This window comes from Sciurus vulgaris, assembly GCF_902686455.1.
Source record: "Sciurus vulgaris genome assembly, chromosome: 12".
NCBI classification, from domain to species: Eukaryota; Metazoa; Chordata; class Mammalia; order Rodentia; family Sciuridae; genus Sciurus; species Sciurus vulgaris.
This window is the reverse complement of record NC_136473.1, coordinates 102389632-102412110: the sequence shown is the minus strand read 5'-3', so window position 1 is coordinate 102412110 and position 22479 is coordinate 102389632. Positions and strand designations below refer to the sequence as shown.

Here is a 22479-nt window from a genome sequence, read left to right as displayed (position 1 = left end):
TACCCATTTGATCTTAGGAAGACATTGTTAAAATGAAGATGTTGATTCTGTAGGTCTGAGAGCCTGAGAGTGCCTTTCTGTCAAGCTCCCACGCAATGCCAATGCCAATGCCAGGATGCTTGCTGAGGAATCAGCTGCCTGTAGTTCTCACAATAGCCTCTAGATGTCCCCACCATCCACGAGCTCTTGCTCCAACCCCTGAGAATAACATGTTAGCCAGTTGTTGAAATACTCAAACTTATCTAGATACTGGTGTTTGGATTCGTTGTCTCTATTTTAGGCCTTTTTGGTGAAAAAAGTTTACTTCTGTTTTTTTAGGAAAGTGTCTCAAAATCAAGTTGGTTCAATAACTCTCTAGTGACCTACTTTATTCACCATCAAATGCTAAATCCAGACCAAAGCATCTCAGGTATTAGCAGTTATCACTAGCTGACAGTTTCAAGTAGAGGTATTGTTTTCACAATCTTAAAACTTGGATTGTTTTTGGGGGGGCAGTGCACAGGGGCATGTAACCGCTGAGCCACATCCCCAGACCTTTTTTATTTATTTTTTAATTTTGAGAGTCTCACTAAGTTGCTTTAGGGCCTCACTAAATTGCTGAGGCTAGCTTTGAACTTGCAATCCTTCTGCCACAGCCTCCCAAGCTGCTGAGATTACAGGTGAGTGCCACTGCACCTGGCTTGTAGCTCAGTAATTTGAGGGTGAGTACAAGAGATTGAACCCAGAGGCCTAAGCATGCTAAGCAGACTCTACCATGAGCTTTATCCCAGCCCTGTTATTGGTAATTTATCACCATAAATTCACCTATAAACATCAATATTAACTAATGGCATCCAAGCCTCCTCCAGTATATTTTATATATCATGTAAATAAATATATTTGAAAATAAAAAAGTATTTTTATGATGCACTCGAATGAACCCATTCTTAGCAGGCCTATGATGCTTTTATGGGTGGGGAAATCAAGGCATAGGGTAGTTAGGTAGCCCCTGAAGTTGCACAATTAGAAAATGGTAGAAGCTCTTCAGTTTTTCACTGTGCTAGATTGCCATTCACGCTCAAACAACACTGACTGAATGAGTTAGTTTTCAGTTTTCAAATAAGCAGATACATATTAGCTCCACGCCACGTTACATAACAAATACCTGAGATAATTATAAAGGAAAAGGTTTATTTTGGTTCGTGGTCTTGGAGGTTCCTTCCTTCCATGCTCAGGCAGACCCATTGCTTTTAAGGCCTCTGGCTGGGGGAAGGAGGAGGCAGTGCATCGTGGCAGGAATATGTGGCAAAGCAAAACTGCGGATCTGGTCAGGGAGCAAAAGAGTAAGGAAACTGGATCCCATAGTCCCCTTTATGGTCATGTCTCCAGTGACCCAAAGACCTCCCACTAGGCCTCCAGCTCTTAAGGGTTTCCCCTACTTCCCAACAGCACTAGGCTGAGAGCCAGTCCTCCAACATGTGGGTCTTGGGGCAACTCAAGATCCAAACTGTAGGGCTTGGGTTGTCACTCAGTGGTGAAGTGCTTGCCCAGCACGGGAGGCCCTGGGTTCGATCCTCAGCACCACATAATGATGACAAATAGAGGTATTGTGTTCGTCTACAACTTAAAAAAATCCAAACCACAGCGTGGTGTGTCAAGGTTAACTCCTCTAAAGGAGTCCACTTTATGCAAGCAAGTCATGCTGTACTGGTGCCTCGGCTGCTCTATGGAGAGTTTAGGTTCCCTTTTGCCATCACGGTAAGACACAAAATACTGAACATTGCTTGTCAGCTGAACTCTCAGTGTCCTGGCAAATGCGCTTGTTTGGCCTCTGTGGCTGAATTGGCAATTTGGCGAGCTGCTGAGGATGGGACAGCCCTGGCATTGAGTGTGATCTAAGATTGGGATGAACCGACAGGCAATTTGTGATGTTTGTTTGCAAGGCACTGGTGCTCAGATTCACCTGACCAACTGGGGAGCCCAACCTCAAAGCACTAAACAAGACATTGGCCAGGTCCCTTGATCCTTTGGCAGTGGTTTCCAACTAGGACAGGATATTCTTTCAACACTGATTTCAGTACCTCTAGGTTGGTTTTGAAAACTGCATTAGGCTCTTCCGAAATTTAAAACAACCTTGTCCTGTACTCCATATTACAAAGAAGGGAATCTAAGGGAAGTTCGCCCTCAAGTCTTGCTGGTGGTTATCTGGCCCGCTCGAAGTCACAAACACTTGAAAGTCACAAACCCAGCAGAGTGCGCAGAGCACTTAAATGCCTTTTTCATGAGACATAATCACATCAGTAGGAGAACTCATGATTTCCCCATGATTTGGGGGGCGGGGGTTTCCAAACCCCAAATGCCTCCAAACTTGAAACCTTCAGCTTCCTCTCTTTGGTGGAGGCCTGCTGGTTGTTTCCCTCGGCAGGGGAGCGAGGGCGACCTCAGCCAGACGGGCTTCCTACTGCGCGCCTTCTTCCCGGGGCCGCTGCTGCGCTCGGTGGACTCCCGTGGCCCACCGGCGTCCCCCGCTTCCTCTAGTGGGAGGCGAAGGGGCAGGGCACGGAGGGTGCCGGATTCGGTAGGCCAGAGCTGCCGAAAGCCATGAGAGGACGACGCTGGCTTTCCGGCCTGGCGCCACCGCCTCTGCGGCCGCAGTCGCGCCCCAGGATAGACTGCGTCCCTGAAGCGGCGGGGTGGCCGGGGCCTTCTGTCGGCCTCGGGATGCCGTCCCGGGACACCGGCCTGGGTTTCGGTTTCCTGCTCGGGTCACGTGCCGAGGGAGCAGGCAGCCGGGCCGGTCGCCATAGCAACACCAATCGCGGGCCCGCCTGGCTGGTGCCGGCCCCGCCCGGGCTTTAAGGAGCGGCACCCGCGGCTGCGGGGGCGGCAGAGCCCGGCCATGCCTCGCGGCCCGCGGCGCCCGCTGGGGCCCGGCCTCCTGCTGCTGCTGCTGCTGCTGCCGCTCGCGGCCGCGCCTGGGCACCGCGGCGCCGAGAGGCCGTGGGAGGGCGCCGAGGAGCCGGGCTCGGCGCGGGCCTGGCTGCGCGCGGCCGGGGCCCTGTCCCGGCGGTACTGGGCGCTCTTCAGCTGCCAGGTGTGGCCGGACCACTGCGACGAGGCTGCCGCCGACGCGGGGCCCGGCGGTAAGGGACCCCGCGGGGTGGCGCTGCGCAGCCGCGCGGGAGCCCCGCCTCGCGCACAGCCCGGCGCCGCCGTCCGCTCCTCCGCGCCCGGCGGCCGCTGATGGCTCGCCGGCCTCCGGTGCGCGGCCGCGGGCAGGGGCCCCGCCCTGGTTCCCTCGGGTGGCTCGCCAGGCCAGGCTTGAGCACATGCAGTGGGCAGAAGCTGGGCGGGGGGACTTGGGACCTGAGCCCTGGTTCCGGCGCTGTCACTGGCACATTGTGTGGTATGGTTGTCGCATCACTGTCGTGGGCCAAAGAACCTTGTCCTTGCCTCACAGCTCCTCTTTTCCAGGCTGGAGCCTTCCTGGTTTGGGTCAGCGGTACCTGGATGTCCTCTCCACGTGGTACCGCGGCTTCCAGAACCGCTGCCCTGGCGGGGATTGCAGGATCTCCAACAACTTCCCAGGTGGGACCGGGCTTGGCTTCCAGGGGCCTGCGGGGAGGGGAGGTGACTGCCCAGGTGCGGAGCTTTTGCCATCCCGCCCAACCTCCTCCCGCGCAGGAATTGTCACACCGGAATTTCACTCAGGTCTGCAATGATTTGAGAATCTTCTTTGGACAAGACGTTAAACCACTGAGCTTTCGAGAAATAACACCCTCCAAAATGGGAAGAATGTGAGACTAACATTAGTCACTAATGGATTTTGCATTCACCCATCTAGAGAGAGAGGCCAGAGCACTTCCGTCCCACCTGGGTTTTTTGTTTGTTCGTTGTTGTTGTCCTGGAGATGGAACCCAGGGCTTCACACTTTCTGGGCAAGGGCTCTAACCTCGAGCAACACGCCCCCCTGCAGCCTGGCTTTTGAAGGAGTATCAAGGTACTTGAATCAGGGAAGAGAAAACCTTGTTCACCTTTAGTTTCATGGCTCACAGCTTGTTGGAATCCATGGGAATGTCATGAACATGTCACACCAGACTAAGACAAGTGGAAGGCGGGGGCACTGCCAGAGGTGGGACAGGCCTGTCTGCCCCCTGTGGAGTCAGAAGATTTTCCTCTGTCCTCACTCCCCATGTTCGGTCATACCTGGGAGTGGGTCCTAGGAAAAAGAATAGCTGATGTCTGTGGAGCTCTTGCTGTGCACCAGGATTGCCCCTTAACGCAGCATATCCTGTGACCCTCGAGGAGAGTCAGGCCCAGAGGACCTTGCTTCTCTAAACAGGAATAGTGACCTCTCACAGAGTGGTCAGAAGGATCAAGCAAGAGAACCAGTCAGAAACTGTGTGTTGTGATTCAAAGTGTCCCTTTCTAACCCTTGGCCAACAAATGTCTGGGGGACACAACTTGGGTTCCCAGTTTATCTTGGATCAGTGAAGATGGCTCAGCAGCTGAAATAGGAGATTGTTTCTGGTTATAAACTAATTCATATTGGCTATCACATGGATTAAAAATTGCCCTGCCCGTATGCCTGCGAATGCTGCATGTGCCCTCTTGTGTGTGTGTGTTTAATTCCGGTGACTGTATTTGCATGCTGCAGGTGGTTCACATCTTAACTCTCAGAGGGTGACATTCAATCTAGTCTGTTAAAGGACCATTAGGCTAGTAGTGTTTTGCAGAAGTTCCCTGTTTTCCCCAGGAGCAGTTAGTTTCTTGCCTAGAGTTTCCCTGATCCCAGCATTTCCATCTCCACAAATGAGACCCACCCTGGACATTAGGTCGCTTGACTGGAAAAAGCACCAGTGACACAGTATGCTAGGGACATGGTCTGGCACATGTCAGAACACCAGACTAGGCAGAGATCAGGAAGTCTTTATTTGATCTGCTGATTCAGAATAAGACCTCAGATGTGCAGTTGGCAAGTTTCCTCCCTTCCCCCAGCATACCAGTTGTTCCCCAAGATTGTTCTGGCTGGGGAATCAGACACCTGTTCTCTCCCTGAGTTCAGTCTCCATTTCTCAGACTTCAGAAAATAGCCCTTGAGTCCACTCTGCTGCGAGGTCTGCCCTCTGAGGTCAAATGGGATGATCCCACCCGAGGGGTGACAGATGTGTGGCTGACCACTGCCCTGCTGCGGGGTCATGCTCGTGTGCGCCTCTCACTGTGGCCTCCTCTTTCCTGCCCCCAGGTTTAGAGTCCGACCTGAGTGGGCGTCTGCATGGCCAGCATTTGGCCCGGGAGCTGGTCCTAAGAACAGTGAGGGGCTACTTAGAGATGCCCTGGCCAGAGAAGGCCCTGGCTCTGTCGTTCCACGGCTGGTCTGGCACAGGCAAGAACTTTGTGGCACGGATGCTGGCGGAGAACCTGTATCGGGACGGGCTGAGGAGTGACTGTGTCAAGATGTTTATTGCCATGTTCCATTTTCCACACCCCAAGTATGTGGACCTGTACAAGGTGAGGCTGGGTGTGCCAGGGAGCCATGCGACCCAGGGCTGGGGCTGGAGGGAGGCCTCCGCTGAGGCAGCCCCCGATACCAGCCCTTCCTCTCAAGGGGGAGGCTCTGGTGAAGCCTCGGGGAGGGCAGGACCCAGGCCGCTGTAGTGACAGGCCGTGACAGACCCGTAAGGCCCCAGCCTTCAGAGGACCACCTGCTGTCCCGACTCCACTCCTGGGCTCTGTCTCTCCAACAGCCCCCCTCGAGAGGCTGGACCCAGCCTAACAGGACCATTGTGTGTTGACTTTTGTGTCAGGGAAGTAGTGAAATGTCATAGGGAATGCGGGACAGAGAAAAGCGAGAACTTTGCCATCACCTCCCTGCGCTGACAGCCCGGCTGGCTCTCAGCGGTGGTTTGGTGTCAGGCCTTTCCCGGTGCCACTGCAATTTAGTCGCATGTCCTGCTTTTTTTTTTTTTTTTTTTTTTTTTATGCGTGCTGGGATGGAACCCAGGGCCTCCAGCGTGCTAGGCAAGCTACCTCCTGAGCTGTGCCTTTTTATAAAGAGGCAAGTCACATCAGGTGTTTCTACCTGTCTTCCCATAATGACTCATTATGCCAACAAGTAGGTGGGCAGAAAGTTCTTATGCTGTTCTGCTGTGTCCGGGTTCTTCCCATTCAGACCTGTAGCGTTTTAAAATTAGCCAGAAAATGAGCAAACTCCTACTGTGAGGAAATGAGTTCTGTCTCTGGCTTTTAGTTACTAGAGTCTGAGGCTGGAGGTTTCCCTGGTTACCTGGCAGTGTCAGCATGACCTTAGAGGGCAAGGGCAGGGCGAACCGTCCTGAACTCCAGATGGCCTGTGGGCAGGCGGCCAACCAACTGGGCCTTCTCAGGAAAAATTATCCGACTTTGTGGATCCCAGCTTCCCCACTGTGGAGACTGACATGTCACCCCACACACACACCCGTGCCCTCAGGTGACTGGGGGCTGAAGTCAGTCGGACTCCAAGGAGGTTAAGGGTGGGCAGGGTGTGTAGACTAGGGTAAGAACAAGTATATTCTTTGCGCAGCCCTGGGGACACCACAAAAGAGCTTTTATTCAATCAAGGGTTTACTCTCTTGGCTGTAGTGGGAACCCCCCACCTCGCGGATCCCTGCATTACAGGGTGGCTGGGCCCCAGAGGCGCTCAGGAGTCTCGCCTCCCTGAGATCTTGGCCCAGCCTGGGTGCTCTGCTCCTGGGAGTGCAGGCAAGGCACTGGCCCCCTCTGGCTCTTGAGCCTCTGGCCCCCACAGCAGAGCCTGCCCCTGCACTTGGGGAATCGACTTAGCAGGTACTCCCAGGACAGGACCTAGTCCTGGAGAGGAGGGAGAAGGCCAGAATGGGGGCCTGTTCCCAGGGCAGCGGGTTTCTTTCCATTATCCCCAGACCCCTTCCTCTCCCTGGGCTAGGGCTGCGAACTGCAGGTTCAGGAGAATCAGCCGGAAACCTGCCAGCAAATGGTGTGAGCCCTGCCCCCAGAGGCATGGATTTGGAGGTCCTAGGAAGGGTGGAACCAGTCCCAGGCAACCCACTGCAGATGTCCTGGGGCTCCGACCTGACTGTGGCTGGAGGGTGGGATGTCCCCAGGTTCCCGCAGCTGCCCATGTCCCATGCAGGAGCAGCTAACAGGCCAGATCCGGGAGACACAGCAGCGCTGCCAGCAGAGCCTGTTCATCTTTGACGAGGCTGAGAAGCTGCACCCGGGACTGCTAGAGCTCCTTGGACCATACCTGGAACGCCAGGCCACTGAGGGCCGCAGCACCGGGCCTCCGAGAACCCTCTTTCTTTTTCTCAGGTGAGGTCTGAGGAGGAGCAGTCAGCAGGGCTGGTGTGCGGGGACTGCGGCGGGCCTCGTTGCTGTTCTAGACAGCAGACAGCTCATTAGCTCAAAATCAAGTACCAGCTACCCTGGAGAATTCCCAGGGCAGGCTGCTCAGCCCCAGAGGCCTGCAGTTCGCTTTCTGCTAAGAGGAAGCACTGGCCAAACTCCAGGGTGCATTGTGTTGGATGAGCTCTCTCCACTTGTGGCTTGATCCAGGCTACCCTGGAGGACTTAGCACTGGGCTGCATTTCCTGGCTTTTGTTCTGCAGAGTACCCCAGGCTCTTGAAATGGCCTTGAACTTGTCCAACTGTCTTTTTATGGAGGCTTCGACTTGAAGCTCTGCAAAAGCGTCTTATAGATTTCCTAAAGTCAGATCTCCCCACTCGGCCTGCTCCTCCTCCCCATCCCTGGCTGCCCCGCTGCAGTGTATTTTTCAGGCCTTGGGGCACACCTGGTGAGGATGGGGAGGTGGGGACAATTCTCACCCAGGCTTGAGAGTGGAGGGGTGAGCTGAAGGCAGAACTCTTCAGTGAAGGACCCTCAAAACAAGGTGGGACAGGTTTAAACTAGCACCAGGTCAGGATTCCAGTGTGACGGCAAGTCCACCCTGCTGTGTGGGCTTGTGGGACTTGAGCTGTGAGGTGGGGGACGAGGGTCCCAGGGCGAGCTGGAGAGAAGAGACATCTGACGCGGTTTGCGGGCCCAGAGGCAGGCGTGGGGGACGGTTGCTTCTTGAACTCACTCTCCGGCCCATGTTCTAAGCGGCGGGCTCAGGGGTCTTCCTGTTGCAGTGAATCAGGCAGAGGAGGCCAGACAAAGGAGTGGCCTTGTGCCTAAGGCCTCTCCACGGAAGAAGTGGGGCATAGGTGGTGGGGCGCAGGTGCTGGTGATACCGCCGTTTACCGGTGACGAGTTCTGCTCCCTCTAATGTTGAAGTTTGAACACTAGAGAAGCAGCCAAGGCAAGCATATTAAGCAGGTTTTATTTAAAGGTAATAATACAGAGTTCTCCCTGGAGGAAGAAGGGGGCCATGGCTGATGTTCTAAAGTCCCAAGAAGTGAGCGCACCCTACATCTTTTATAGGTTAAGGTGTCTTTTGCTCTCCAGTTCTCTCCCCCCTTATCTCTCCTTCCTGCCTCTGTGACTAGGCCTGGTTTTGCATAAAGTGAGAAGCCATGGGCAGGGGGAGGGCCTAGGTGATTCATCCAGGCAGGGGCCCAGGGGGCATTCATTAGCATCTCCTTGTCTGTAGTCCCTGACGGAGCAGGTAATTTGGTAATCAGTGGGCTCTGGAGATCCTTGACTTTCCATTCTCCCAGGGCTAGCCTCCAGCTTCCAGAGGCAGATGGCTTTCATGGCCTCAATTTCCTCGATTTGACCGATCCCCTGTTTCTACACTCACTGCTTGTCCCCAATTCTGCCTTCACTGGGGACCCTCTGAACCCGCTGCAGAAGCCCAGGGACCACCATGGGGATCCCTTTCACTTTTGTGTAGAAGCATTTCCTTCCCCTCCGGGATCAGGCCAGGGCCCCGCTGCTTCCTGGCCACCGCTTCGCCCACTTCTCCAGCTAGAAGCCCTCGCCCAGCCGGCCATGGTCGCTGAGCCCAGTGTCCTGGTCTCTAGGCAAACATTTGCCTTTGTAGCATTTTGGTTGCCGGCCAGCCAGCAGTGCTGTCTGTCTCCCCAACAGCCCCACTTTCCCCCAGTGACCTGACTTTGATGGACCGACTGAGGCCACGTGGCTGGTCACAGGGGACGGAGGCACTGCCCGGGGCAAGTTGTCCTGCTAGACTAGTCCAGACCCCCACTGCGGGAAGCAGCCAGCCTGCCCTCCAGTGGGAGCACACACCGGTGACAGGACTCAAAGGGTCACTTAACTATAGTCTTTGGTTCCAGTGGCTCTGGTGCTGGCTTGCACCAAGCCCTCCCACCCTGAGAAGCTGTGGGCCAGGCTGCCATTGTCCACCCAGGTCATGCAGGGCCGCATCCAGCAAGGCTTCCCCTCCCGCCGCCCCAGGCCAGGTGTGACTGAAAGTGTGGCTCTGAACTCCTGAGGTCGGTGTCCAGCAGTAGGCAGGGACTGTGCCTCCGGACGTGCTTTCTACAATGAACTTCAGTTTATCTCCCTTGGTAGTGAGGATTTTTGTATTTGAAGACAAGCAATTTAAACTGCTAACGTGACCAAGTCACACTACGGGAACTCCTGCCATTTAATACTGGAAAATACCCTAAACCTGCTGTTTGAAATGAGACCTTGGCTTTGCTGGCCTGCCCTCTGCAGCGTCTGATGCCAGAGGCGACACGTCCCAATGCCACGGAACCTGGCTTTGAGGAAAGGCACTGGGTTGAAGGTCCGCCGACGAGGAGAGGAGGCAGCTCAAGCCTCTGCCTGTCCACCAGTAGGCGGCGAGGGAAAGACCGGGCCAGAGGAGACCTGTGGGCAGTTCTGGTCCACCCTGCAGCCATTCGAGGGCGCACCTTCTACTTTAGGTTCTGTCCTTCAGGTTCTGCTTGTTGGACACTGGTTCCACCAGGCTCTCAGGTCATCTTAGGGCAGACCCCAGAGCGCCTGGTCCTGAAGAACAGCTCAGGCCCTTCTTAGGAGCCTGGAGTTGCCTGTGTCATGGGGTACTGGGAGGGCGTGACAGGGAATTGTACTCCTGGAAGGTGGTGTCTGTCTGCAGGTGGCCTGTTGGTGGCAGCCCTGAGGAGCTGAAGGTGAGGGGCGGGGGCACCAAGAGAGGGCCTCCCGGGTGATGCCTGGGTATGAGATAAAGATGTCATCCTGGCAGGGGGAAAGACATTGGCTGTCCGGCCAGCAGAAGGGACCTTCAGAAGGGAGTGGGAGACGGTGCAGTCAGACGTGCAGTGACATCCACCTGCAGCGAGCAAGCGCTGTGCTGGGTACTGCAGCTCTTCAGATGAAGAGGTCAAGCTTCCGGGTCTCAACACACCTGGAGTCTGGTGGTTTTCTGGGTGGAAGCCAGAAGGCACCGGGGTCTGTGCCCCAGGGCTGGGTGAGCGGCCCCACTAGTCTTACCCTAACCTGGGGCCTGCCCTTCAGGCCAGCGGGGACAGGGCTACCCGCCTCTGCCTCCAGGAGGAATATGGGATGGCGCAGTCCCCTGCAGCAGGGTGCCTTGCTTCTGCTGATGCCCTCAGGCGTCCAGGCGACCTGCAGCCCTTCCTACAGAGGTGGGAGCTGGGCAGCAGCTGCGGGCAACAGGAAGCAGTGCTGTGAGCAGCTTTTCCTCCTGCAGGTGTGTGCAGGGGTTTGGGCAAGTCTGGCTGAGCAGCTGACCTGGAGGAAGCGGGGACTGCCCTCGGTCCTGCAGGGCCTCAGCCCCTCGTACAGTCTGGTCATCAGGGATACATCGGTCCCTACAGCAAGGAGGCTCCGAACACTTGGCTATACGACCGGGCCGTCTGGCTTACCTGCCTGGCAGGGAGGGTGCCTGGCCCGGCCTCTCTCCGCCCAGCTGGGGAGAAGAGAGGCGGGGTGGGTGAGGGGAGGTGAGCACCCAGCTCCTCCCCTTGCCTGGGAGCCTTGCGCATGAGCAGAGGAGGAAGTTAAGAGCAGGAGGGCGTCCCAGGGATGCAGTCGCCTGGAGAGCAGTGTGGAGGTGCTAGCCCCCATCCCTGCGGCCGGCTTGCTCAGTCCTCCCCATTGCCCCCCTCCCCATCCTGCAGGCCTGTGGACGAGCAGGTGACAGAGCCTGCGAGGCCCAGAAATGGAGCTGCGCAGGAGCTGCCTGGCCTGCCGCCTTGGGCAGGGTGGGAGAGACGTGGGTACTGGCACTGGGAGGAGGGCTCGCCTGCCTCTGCCAGCTCCTGTGAGTGGCTCTCCGGTTCCCCTCCTTCCCCCTTTCTAACCCCACCCTGTTCTGTGCTTCAGAGCCCAATTCCCATTGCCTGGTGCCACCCCAAACCCTGGAGAGCAGAGGAAGGCTGGAACGTGGTCAAACCCCGCTCGCCTCCCTCCTGTCAGGTCGACCCTGCCCGCTCACTTCCACTCAGCTCTCCTGTCCCTCAGTTACGGGGTCCTGTGGAGGGTGTTGTTTTTCTTTCTTGCTTGCTTTTCTTGCTTTTCTTTTGTTTTTTGGTACCTGGGATTGAACCCAGGGGCACTTTACCATTGAGCCACATCCCTCAGCCCTTTTTATTTTTTACTTTGATAGAGGATCTCACTTAGTTGCTAAGGCTGCCCTTGAACTTGTGATCCTCCTGTTTCAGCCTCCCAGTTGCTGGGATTGCAGGTGTGTGCCGCCACGCCCAGCTCCAGGGTGGTTCTTAAACTACTTCAGTCCTCTCGGTCACCTTTCACCTCTAAGTATGGACTCCCGGCAGAAAGCTCTGGGACGCGCTTTCTGCAGCCACTTGTGGCTCTTCAGTCCTCTCTCTGTAGCCCTGAGAGGGTCTCAGAACATAGAACTGACCGGTTGCCCCCGAGGCCCTCAGCTCCAAGCCTCCAGTGGCTCTCCAGGCCTCCCCAGACTCGCCCGCCTCTGATGCTCAGCTGCACAGCCCCCCTGCAGCGTCTGTGCCTGAACACACCTGTCCTCCTCGGGTCTGGGGTCACCGCTCACAGTAACCTGCACAGAAACGACGCCCTCCCTCTGAGGCCTCCTGCCCAGACGTGAGTGGCCCCTTCGTTAGCTCTTGCCACTACGTCCTGGAACCTCCCACACCTCTGCCCCCGTCCCACAGATGCAAAGGAAGGACCAGGTCTCACCACGCTCGCTGCACCTGGCATGGTTTCCTAAGCCTTTGCCAACAGGCAGCGGGAGGGGGACGATGGGTGGCGAAGCAGGACATCGTCTTTCCTGTGCAGCTGCTGGTTTTGTGCGAGGGCCGGGCCCCTTGACCTCCGCTCTTCCAGGCACCAGTGCTTTGGTCTCAGTGGTCAAGGAAGCCCTCGGGAATCTAGGTACAAAAACAAGGCTGCTGTCAACAAGCCTTTGTCTCTTTCAGTAACCTTGGGGGCAACGTCATCAATGAGGTGGTCCTGAAATGGCTTAGGGCTGGACATTCCCGGGAAGAAATCACAGTGGGACACTTGGAGCCCCACCTCCGGGCCGAGATCACAGAGTCCACAGGTAAGGGACCCAGGTGGGATAGGCCACAGTTGGAGGTGACTGTGTCTTGTGAGGCGGGCAGGGGCTTGATAATCCAGAAGACACGCTGTGATCGTCTCACACTGTCGACTGTGGATGGCACAAGGAAAGCGCCTTTTCCGAAAACGCTTTGAACGAGTCAGTGGCACTGGCCCTGGAGATCCAGGAATGATCTCGGAGGCCCTGGGCTCTGAGCAGTGTCGCTGTGCCACCCTCAGTGGTTCAGCCTCCAGCGAAAGGGAGGATGGCTCCTGCCTCCGGAGGAGGCCCCACACCAGGCACCCCCTGGCCTGCACTCTGCTGGTCACCTGCGCTTGTCACTGAAGGGAGCCCAGGTGTGCTGCAGATAAGCCCCAGGGCACTGGCACAGGGACCAAGCCCTGCCCAGGCCATAGGCTCAGGGACACATTAAAACCCCACAGCTCAGCCTCGTGTCAGACCCCGTGTAACTATCTTTCTTGATTTCAGACAGTGACTTTGGCCACAGCCGTCTTGTGAAGGGAAACCTAATAGACTTCTTTGTCCCCTTCTTGCCGCTGGAATACCATCACGTGAGGCTGTGCGCTCGCGATGCTTTCTTGAGCCAGGAGCTCCCATACACAGAAGAGTCCCTGGATGAGATCGCCAACATGATGACCTACGTCCCCAAGGAGGGACAACTCTTTTCCACCCAAGGCTGCAAATCTGTTGCTCAGAGAATCACTTATGTCCTGCCTTGAAGACCGAAGGAAGCCTTCCTGGAGCTGCCGGGCTGCCAGCCAGCATCCAGCAGTCACTGGCGAGGAGCTGTGACAGGAAGGCCTTACTCAGAAGCAGAGCCAGTTCTTAAAATCACGTGGTGCCTTAAAGACCCACCGACCAGAATGTGGTCCAGGAGGCTGGAGAGAGGCAGTGGGAGAGTGGCAGACCCCAGGGCTCGCTGCGGCTCTGTGGACGGTCTCCCCAACGGCCTCCCTGGACAGCCTCCCTGACAGCCTCCGCGGCCGGCCTGCGCTACAGCTCTTCCTGGCAGATGGCCAGACTTGGGGGTTGGACCCGAGGCCGCAGGGTTCTTGGGTTACAGCAAAGGGCTGCTGTGGCCCGGCAGTGGGGACTCGGCTGGCTTGCAGGGTGGGCAGGTGGCCTTCAAGCTGCTGCTCCCAGAGGAAAGCTGAGCAGCTTGTGAGCGGGTCGCACCAGCCACAGGCTGGGCTGCAGGGAGGACTGACCTCACGGAGGGCCCGCGGCCTGTTCGCTCCGCAGGGTGAAAAAACGTTCTTCACGCGGGGCTTTGACATACGTAGAGATTAAAGTTTTGTATTTTTCTAACATCCTTGGCCCGCTTGCTCACTGAGACCTAACAGTTGTGCTCACTTAGCAAAATTTCAAACCCCAGGTGGTCCTGATGGGACCGTGGGGACAGGTGGACGCCTGCACCCAGGGCTGGCCCTCCGCGCCATGCCCTCCATGTGAAAGCAGCCCATGTCCGGGAGCGGGGTGCTCCCAGGGCTGAAGGGCGAGGTCTGAACACCCTCCCCTCTGACTCCCTCTTGGCTCTTCTTCCTCTGCGGTCCTGGACTACCACACAGGTCTGCCCTTCCCTCGTCATATTTCCCAGTCATTCAAAGTCCCCCTCGACCCTCTCGTCTTCAGCTCTGTCTCCCTACTGACACTCCATTAGGCTCAGTACTCAAGGGTAGGTGTAGCTGGCCCTGGCCACGTTCGGTGCTCAAGAAACAGCCAATAAATGAGTTAAAGGACTTGGTCTTACACCAGTCACGGGCCAGGAGTAAACTTGCCTGGCTCACACTCAGTCCCAGCTGCTGGTTTGCTGTCGCACCTCTGGAAGAGCATCAGCCACCTGGCCATAATGCACACCCAGCTCTAAATGCTAAATACACACTTCAGAAAGAATGTTCTGTCTTCAGTCTCAGAGACACAAAATACTCATGGTCTGTTCTTTCAGCACCGCCCGTCTTGATGTCATTTATAAATACAGGCTCTGAACCTCCCACAGCAGGAACAGACCAACAAAGGAACACTGTGCTCCCACGCATGTCACCACGCCTCCCTGGGCTGCAGTGTGGTGCCGCAGGCTACCTCTGTGGGACACGGGAGTCTACCAACCTCACTTTAGCTTTTGCTTCCATTTGGCTTAACTGCCAGCCTTGTTGGATTTGAGAGTTCACATTCAGAAATGCTGGGACACAGGGCATGAGGTGTAGACAGGGCATGAGGTGTAGACGGAAACGCCCTTTACAGCCTCCGTTCAAGTCTCCAGGTCCCTGTGGAGCCGGCCAGTCCTGACATTGACCACCTGGAGCCGGTGCAGGTTGAGGGCTCAGTTGCCCACAAGGTGGGATTGCAGAGAGCGGGCACCCCACTTCCATTGACCTGGGTGTGAGCCAGGGTGCCCACAGCCCTGCGATGGCGTGCACACTCCGGAGGCAGCTCACTGCTGCTGGTCTGACCCAGGTCAAGTGACCGCCAAAGGAAGCCATGCCTGGAGCCCAGTCCCGGGCTGGCTGTGCTGCCGCGGCTCTTCCGGCTCCAGGCCCCGCCCCGGCACCGCCTGTGCCCCCGCGGGAAGCGCCCGGAGCCCGGCCCGGAGCCCCGGCGGGTTTTACGGAGGCTGCGCCGTGGGCTCACCATCAGCGAAATCGCTGGCTGCTGGCGAAAGTCCCTGCCACCTTCTGCTCCCACCCAAGGCCAGGGTGTGGGGCTGAAGGTGCCGACCTCCAACCGCACGTGGCTTCCTCTGGCAGCTGGTAGGCTTAAGGAGGGTGTGGGAATAACCCTCCTGTCACCCCCAAGCCAGGAAATGCCAGCACCAGGAATGGAGGTCCCATGTGTGTCCCAGGCTGGGGCTGTGGCCAGTGGCAGAGCGCTTGCCCAGCATGCGGGAGGCACTGGGTTCGAGTCCCTGCCCTACATATAAATAAATAAAACAAAGGTCCATCGACAACAAAAATTTTTAAAAAATGTATGTCCTATTATAAAACAGTATCACAAGGTGTTTAGAAGTGATAAAAGACAAATCCTGTCAATGTTAAATTTCTTGCTCAAAGTTAGAAAGCTAGTGGGTGGACAGTGGGATTCAACCCCAAGCAGTCTGACCCCGTCTCCTGGGCAAATCCCAGTCTCAGGTGCAGAGAATGTTGCATGGAATACAAAGAGGGTGACGTCTGGCTTCCCAAATCAAACCAGAAGTGGTGGGAGAAGACAACAGCAGCCCAGGAGCCAGAAACTGACAACTAAACCCATTCCAGCGCCTCCTGGCCTGTGCGTTCCACTGGTGCCTAATGAGGGCAGTGCCCACATGCACTGGCCTTTGTTTCTAATTGAAGACCAAGTCAAGGAGAGAGTGCACCTCTGTAAGGACCTGCGCTTCATCTATCAATGCCACTTTGACACCAAACATTTAAATTTTTAATTTGTTCTAATTGGTCATACATGGCGGTAGAATGCATTTTCACACATTGTACACAAATGGAGCACAATTCTCCTTCCTCTGGCTGTATGTGGTGCTGACTCACCGGTGGTGTGACCACACGTGTAGAGGGTAGTAATGGCCGCCTCCGTTTATTTCCCTTCCCATCCCCACTGCCCCACCCCTCCCCTCTCCCCCTCTACGTAGTCCAGTTCCTTCACTCTCCCCTACCTGCCGCCCCCCATGGATCAGTATCCACTTATCAGAGAAAACATTCAGTCTTTGGTTTTTTGAGATTGGCTTATTTCACTTAACACGATATTCTCTAGTTCCATCCATTTACTTTCTAATGTCCTAAGTTCATTCTTCTTTAAGGCTGAGGTAATACTTCCTTGTGTACATGCACCACATTTTCTTTATCCATCCATCTGTTGAAGGGCACGTAGGTTGGTTCCATAGTTTAGCTATTGTGAATTGAGCTGCGATAAACATTGATGTGGCTGCGTCACTGTAGTGTGCTGATTTTAAGTCTTTGGGGTATAAACCAAGAAGTGGGATAGCTGGATCAAATGGTGGTTCCATTCCAAATTTTCTGGGCAATCTGCAGTCCCACCAGCAATGTACGAGTGTACCTTTTCCCCCACATCCTCAACAACACTTGGTATTGCTTGTATTCTTGATAATTGCCATTCTGACTAGGGTGAGATAAAATCTTAGTTTTGATTTGCATCTCATTGCAAGAGATGATGAACATTTCTTCATGTTTGTTGATCGATTATATTTCTTCTTCTGTTAAGTGTCTGTTCAATTCTTTAGCCCACTTTTTGATTGGGTTATTTGTTGTTTTGGTGTTAAGTTTTTTGAGTTCTTTATATATCCTGGAGATTAGTGCTCTCTCTGAGGTACATGTGGTACAGATTTTCTCCCATTCTGTAGGGTCTCTTTTCACATTATTATTTTCTTTACTGAGAAGAAGCTCTTTAGTTTGAACCAATCACATTTATTGATTCTTAATTTTACTTCTTGTACTTTAAGAGTCTTGTTAAGGAAGTCAGGTCCTAAGCCAACATGATGAAGCTTTTGGCCTTTTTTCTTTTATTAGGTGCAGGGTCTCTGTTCTAGTGCACGTCTTTGATTCACTTTATTTTTGTGCAGGGTAAGAGATAGAGGTTAAATTTCATTTTGTTACATACAGATTTCCAGTTTTCCCAGTACCATTTGTTGATTAGGCTATCTTTTCTCCAATGTATGTTTTTGGCACCTTTGTCTAGTATGAGGTAACTGGGTTTGTCTCTGTGTCTTCTATGCTGTACCATTAGTATACCTGTCTATTTTGGTGCCAGTACCATGCTGTTTTTGTTACTATTGCTCTGTAGTATATAGTTTAAATTCTGGTAGTGTGATGCTTCCTGCTTCACTCTTACTGCTAAGGATTGCCTTGGCTATTCTGGGTCTCTTATTTTTCCAAGTGAATTTAATGATTGCTTTTCTAGTTCCATGAAGAACGTCATTGGGATTTTAATAGGAATTGCATTGAATCTGTATAACACTTTTGGTAGTGTGGCCATTTTGATAATATGAATTCTGCCTACCCATGAACTAGGGAGAACTGTCCCTCTTCTAAGGTCTTTAATTTCTTTCTTTAGTGTTCTGTAGTTCTCACTGTAGAGGTCTCTCACCTCTTTTGTTAGATTGATTCCCTAGTATTGTACGATTTTCGAGGCTGTTGTGAATGGGGTAGTTTTCCTAACTTCTCTTGCAGCAGATCTACTGCTTATGTATAGAAATGCACTTGATTTATGGTATTGATTTTATATCATGCTACTTTGCTGAGTTCATTTATGAGTTCTAGAAGTTTTCTGGTGGCATTTTTTGGATCTTCTAAATATAGAATCATGTCTTCAGCAAATAGGGATAGTTTGAATTCTTCTTTTCCTATTCGTATCCCTTTAATTTCCTTGGTCTGTCTAATTGCTCTGGCTAGAGTCTCAAGGACGATGTTGAATAGAAGTGTGAAAGAGGGCCTCCCTGCCTTGTCCCTTTTTTTTTTTTCTTTTTTAAACAGGGAGTGCTTTCAGTTTTTCTCTGTTTAGAATGATGTTGGCCTTGGGCTTAGCATAGTTAGCTTTTACAATGTTGAGGCATAGTCCTACTATCCCTAGTATTTCTAGTGTTTTGAACATGAATGGATGCTGCTTTTTGTCAAATGCCTTTTTTGCATTTACTGAGATAATCATGATTCTTGCCCTGAAGTCTGTTGACGTGATGTATTATGTGTATTGATTTCCGTATGTTGCACCAACCCTGTATCCCAGTGCCTCAAAACATTTTTAGAACTTATTTGAAGTCAGCCTCATAATGGATTTTGAAATAATTAAGTTTCCCTTTATAGTCACCTCATGTTGGAGACACACACAATCCACCTTATGCATACCAGCCCGGGCTCCCGAGGATGCCTGTGTCCACTTCCAGAAACGAAGGCAGGATCTAGAATACAACTAGAAAACAACAAAATGGCAATAATAAGTCCTCACCTATCAATAATCACCTTGAATGAAAATGGATTAAATTCTCCAATTAAAAGACATAATGGAGGGCTGGGTTGTGGCTGAGTGGTAGAGCGCTTGCCTGGCATGTGTGAGGCACTGAGTTCAAGCCTCAGCACTGCATATCAATAAATGAGTAAAATAAAGGTCTATCAACATCTAAAAAATAGTAAAAAAAAAAAAAAAAGACGTAATAGCATAAAAGCCAAAGATTTGATTACATACTTAAGAGAGTCACTTCACTGGGAAGGACACACAGGGACTAAAAGGGAAGGGATGGAAAAAAGATTCCATGCAAATGGAAACCAAAGAGCAGGCGCATAGCAGACAAGACAGACCGTAAATTAAAAACCATAAGAAAATAGAAAAGGGCATCGCACTATGATCAAGGGGCCGTGCTGCTGGAGGAACACCGAGTGTAGTGCACCCAGCGTCGGAGCACATGGGTGTGCAAAGCAAACACTAACAGAACTAATGGAGAAAGCGGTTGCAAGAAAATAATAGGCAGGGCTTCAACACCCCAACTCCAGCAATGGACAGATCATCCGGACTGCAGATGGACAAGGGAATGCTGGACTACAGACCCAAGGACCCAACAGAGCATGGACAGGACATTCCATTCGCCCCAAGTAGAATACACATTCTTCTCAAGTGCACACAGAGCCGTCCAGGATGATCCTGTGTTAGACCACGAAACAAGTCCCCGCAAATTTAAGAAGGCTGAAATCATATCAAGTAACTTTTCTGATCATAATGGACTAAAATAAGAAGTTAACAGGAGGAGCTGCAGAAAATTCACAAATACACAGTAGTTAAAAAGAAACATGCTCTGTAACAATCAATGGGTTAATGAAGAAATTAAAAGGGAAATTATGAAATTTCTTGAGACAAATTAAAACACAACATACCAAAATCAGAAATAATAGAAGGAAAGAAATAATAAACATCAGAGCACAAAAAAATGAAAAAAAATTCAAAAGATCAATGAAATGAAGTTTTTTTTAAAAAAGATAAATATAATAAGAAAAGCTTTAGCCAGACTAAGAAAAAGAAGACTCAAATAACATCAGAAATGAAAAAGGAAACATTACTAGAGATGCTACAGAAACACAAATGATCATAAGAAACCGTTATGAACAGTTATACACCAACAAATTGGATATTGTAGAAGAAATGGATAAATTCCTGGACACACACAACCACAACCGACCAAGACTGAATCACGAAGTAGAGAATCTGTACACCTATAATGATTAATGAGATTGAATCAACAATAAAAAGTCGCCCATCAAAGAAAAGCCCAGAGCCTATAGCTTCATGCTGAATCCTACCCTTTTAAAGAACTACCGCCAATTTTAGTCAAGCCACAAAACTGAAGAGGAGGGTATACTTCCAAACTCATTCTCTGAGTCTCATACTTCTCTTGTACCAAAACCAGTCAAGGATACAATAAAAGTACGGGCCAGTAACCCTGATGAACACAGATCGAAAAATTCTCAAAAAAAATACTACAAAAGCAAACTCAACAACACATTAAAGAGATCCTCTACCATGATCAGGTAAGATTCACCCTGGGAATGCAAGGTGGTTCAACATGTGCAAAACAATACATGTGACCCATCACATCAGCAGAATAAAGGACAAAAACCATATGATCACTTCAATAGATGTAGAAAAAAAATCATTTGACAAATTCAACATCCTTTCATGCTAAAAACTCCCAACAAATTAGATACAGAAGGAATGTATCTCAACACTATAAAGGCCATACACCACAAGTCCACAGCTAATATGCTGAAAGTTTTTCCTGATCCGGAACAAGACAAGGGTACATCCTTTCACATCTATTCAACATAGTACTGGAAGTCCTAGCAGACAATCAGGCAAGAGAAGAAAGGAAGAACTGTCACTGTTTGCAGATGACAGGTGACAGGATCGTCCATGGAGAAAAATGCTAAACACACCCCAAAAAAAAACAACTGTTAGAATAAACAAATTCAGTAAAGTTGCAGGACACACAGTCAACACAGAAAAGCCAGCATGTCTTTTGGTGTACGTGGTGCTGGAATTGAACCACGTCCCTGCACATGCTAGGAAATTGTTCTACCACTGAGCTGCATCCCCAGCCTTTTTAATTTTTTTGTTCAGAGACAATGTCTTGCTTAGTTGCCCAGACTGGCTTTTAACTTAGGATCCTCCCGCCTCAGTCTCCCACGCTGCTGGGATTATAGGTGTGCACCACCACGTTGGCTTTAGTAGTATTTCTATACATTTATAGCAAACTATCTGAAAAATAAAACAACCTTATTTAAAATACTTTCCCCAAAATTAAAATACTTAGGAATAAATGTTACTAGGGAGGTGAAATATCTCTATGTTGAAAACTAAAGAACACTGATGAAAAAGACTCAAGACAAATCCCACCATGCTGACGGACTGGGAGACTTAACATTGTTAAATGTCCATACTACGGAATGAATGCAAGCCTCTGAAAACACCAGTGACATTCTTCACAGAAACAAACAAAAAAAATCCTAAAACTCGCATGGACCTACGAAGAACCAAAGCAATTTTGAGCAAAAAGAACAGGCTGGAGCCATCACACCTGAACACACAATACATTACAAAGCTACAGTGACCAAAACAGCATGGTATGGACATAAAACAGACCCAGAGAGCAGTGGAGCAGAAGAGAGGACAGACACAAACCCATGCCCTTGGAACAGCTCACCAAATTTTGACAAATGTGCCCAAGAAGAGAGAGAAAGGGCAGTCTCTGCAGTAAGTGGTGCTGGGCAAAATGGACATCCACGCGTACAACTAGATCCTCATCTCACCTCATACAAAAAGTAACTCAAAATGAATGGACTTCCTGTAAAACCTGAAGATATAAAACCTCTGGGAAATAAGGAAAATGGTGACGTTAGACTGGGCAAGTTTTTTTTTTTTTTTTTAATAGTCCCCTCAAAAACACAAGCAGTAAAAGCAAAAGCAAAAATTGACAATTGGGATTTTATCAAACTAAGCTTCTACGCCACAAAAGAAACAGTCAACAGAGTGAAAAGACGATCTCTAGAACAGAAAAACGTGTTTATAAACTCCTCATATGACCTGGAGCTAAATTCAGAATATAGAAGGTATTCAAGCAGCTCAACAAATAATCCAGTTTAAAAGTGGGTGAAAGATGTGAGTAGACATTGCTCAAAAGGTGGCGAAGAGCCGGACCAGGGGAGCACGCCTGTAACCCCAAATCCAGGAGGCTGAGGCAGGAGGATGGCGAGTTCCAGGCCAGCCTCATCACCGTAGGGAGACCTGTTTCAAAAATAAAAAGCTGGGATATAGCGCAGAGGTGGAGAACGCCTGCATTCAAACCCCTCTCCCACCAAAAAAAGAAAGAATTGACCAGTAGGCACATGAAAAAAATGCTCAGCATGGCTGATACGGCTGATCAGCAGAGAAATGCAAGTCAAACCAGTGAGCCACCTCCTCGCCTGCAGAGTGGTTACTTCCACCGCCTACAGATGAGGATGCAGAGAAAAGGGCCCCCGTGCACATTCTTGGTGGGAATGTAAATTAGTACCACCATTGTGGCAAACTAAGGAGGTTTCCCCCCAAATCGAAAAACATAACTACTGTATGATCCGGAAGTCCCACCAGGCATATACCCAAAGGAAATCAAATCGGTATGTCCTGGTGACATCTGACTGCAGTGCCATTCATCACAGCCAAGAGACGGACGTAGTCAAGTGTTTATCGGCAGAGGGAGAAAATGTGGTAGACACACGGAGTACTGCTCAACCACAGATGGGTGAGATTCTCATTTGGAATTACACGAATGGAACTGGAGATCATTATGCTAAGTAAGTCAGAAAGACAAGCACCGCTCACACAGAATCTGAAGGCTGCTCTCATACCAGGTGGGGTGGAATGGAAAGAGCCGGAGGGGAGACAGGAGGGGCAGAGGTCGATCAAAGGCACGGAGGTATTGTGAGGTAGGAGTGGAGGTTCCGGTGTGCTTTGCATGGTACGGTGACTATAATAACAAACAAACCCCCCCAAAAAAGTACTGCAT

General features: G+C 51.6%; 1 protein-coding gene across 1 annotated transcript; it reads left to right on the top strand.

Annotated features, from left to right (window-relative positions):
* The first annotated feature begins 2552 nt into the window (after positions 1 to 2552).
* TOR3A (torsin family 3 member A) lies at positions 2553 to 13381 on the top strand. The gene is made up of 6 exons (XM_079108056.1): positions 2553 to 3122; positions 3454 to 3567; positions 5225 to 5490; positions 7130 to 7308; positions 12310 to 12434; positions 12921 to 13381. The coding sequence occupies exons 1-6, from the start codon at positions 2879 to 2881 to the stop codon at positions 13169 to 13171; spliced, it is 1179 nt and encodes a 392-aa protein (XP_078964182.1). The 5' UTR covers positions 2553 to 2878; the 3' UTR covers positions 13172 to 13381.
* The last annotated feature ends 9098 nt before the right edge of the window (positions 13382 to 22479 follow it).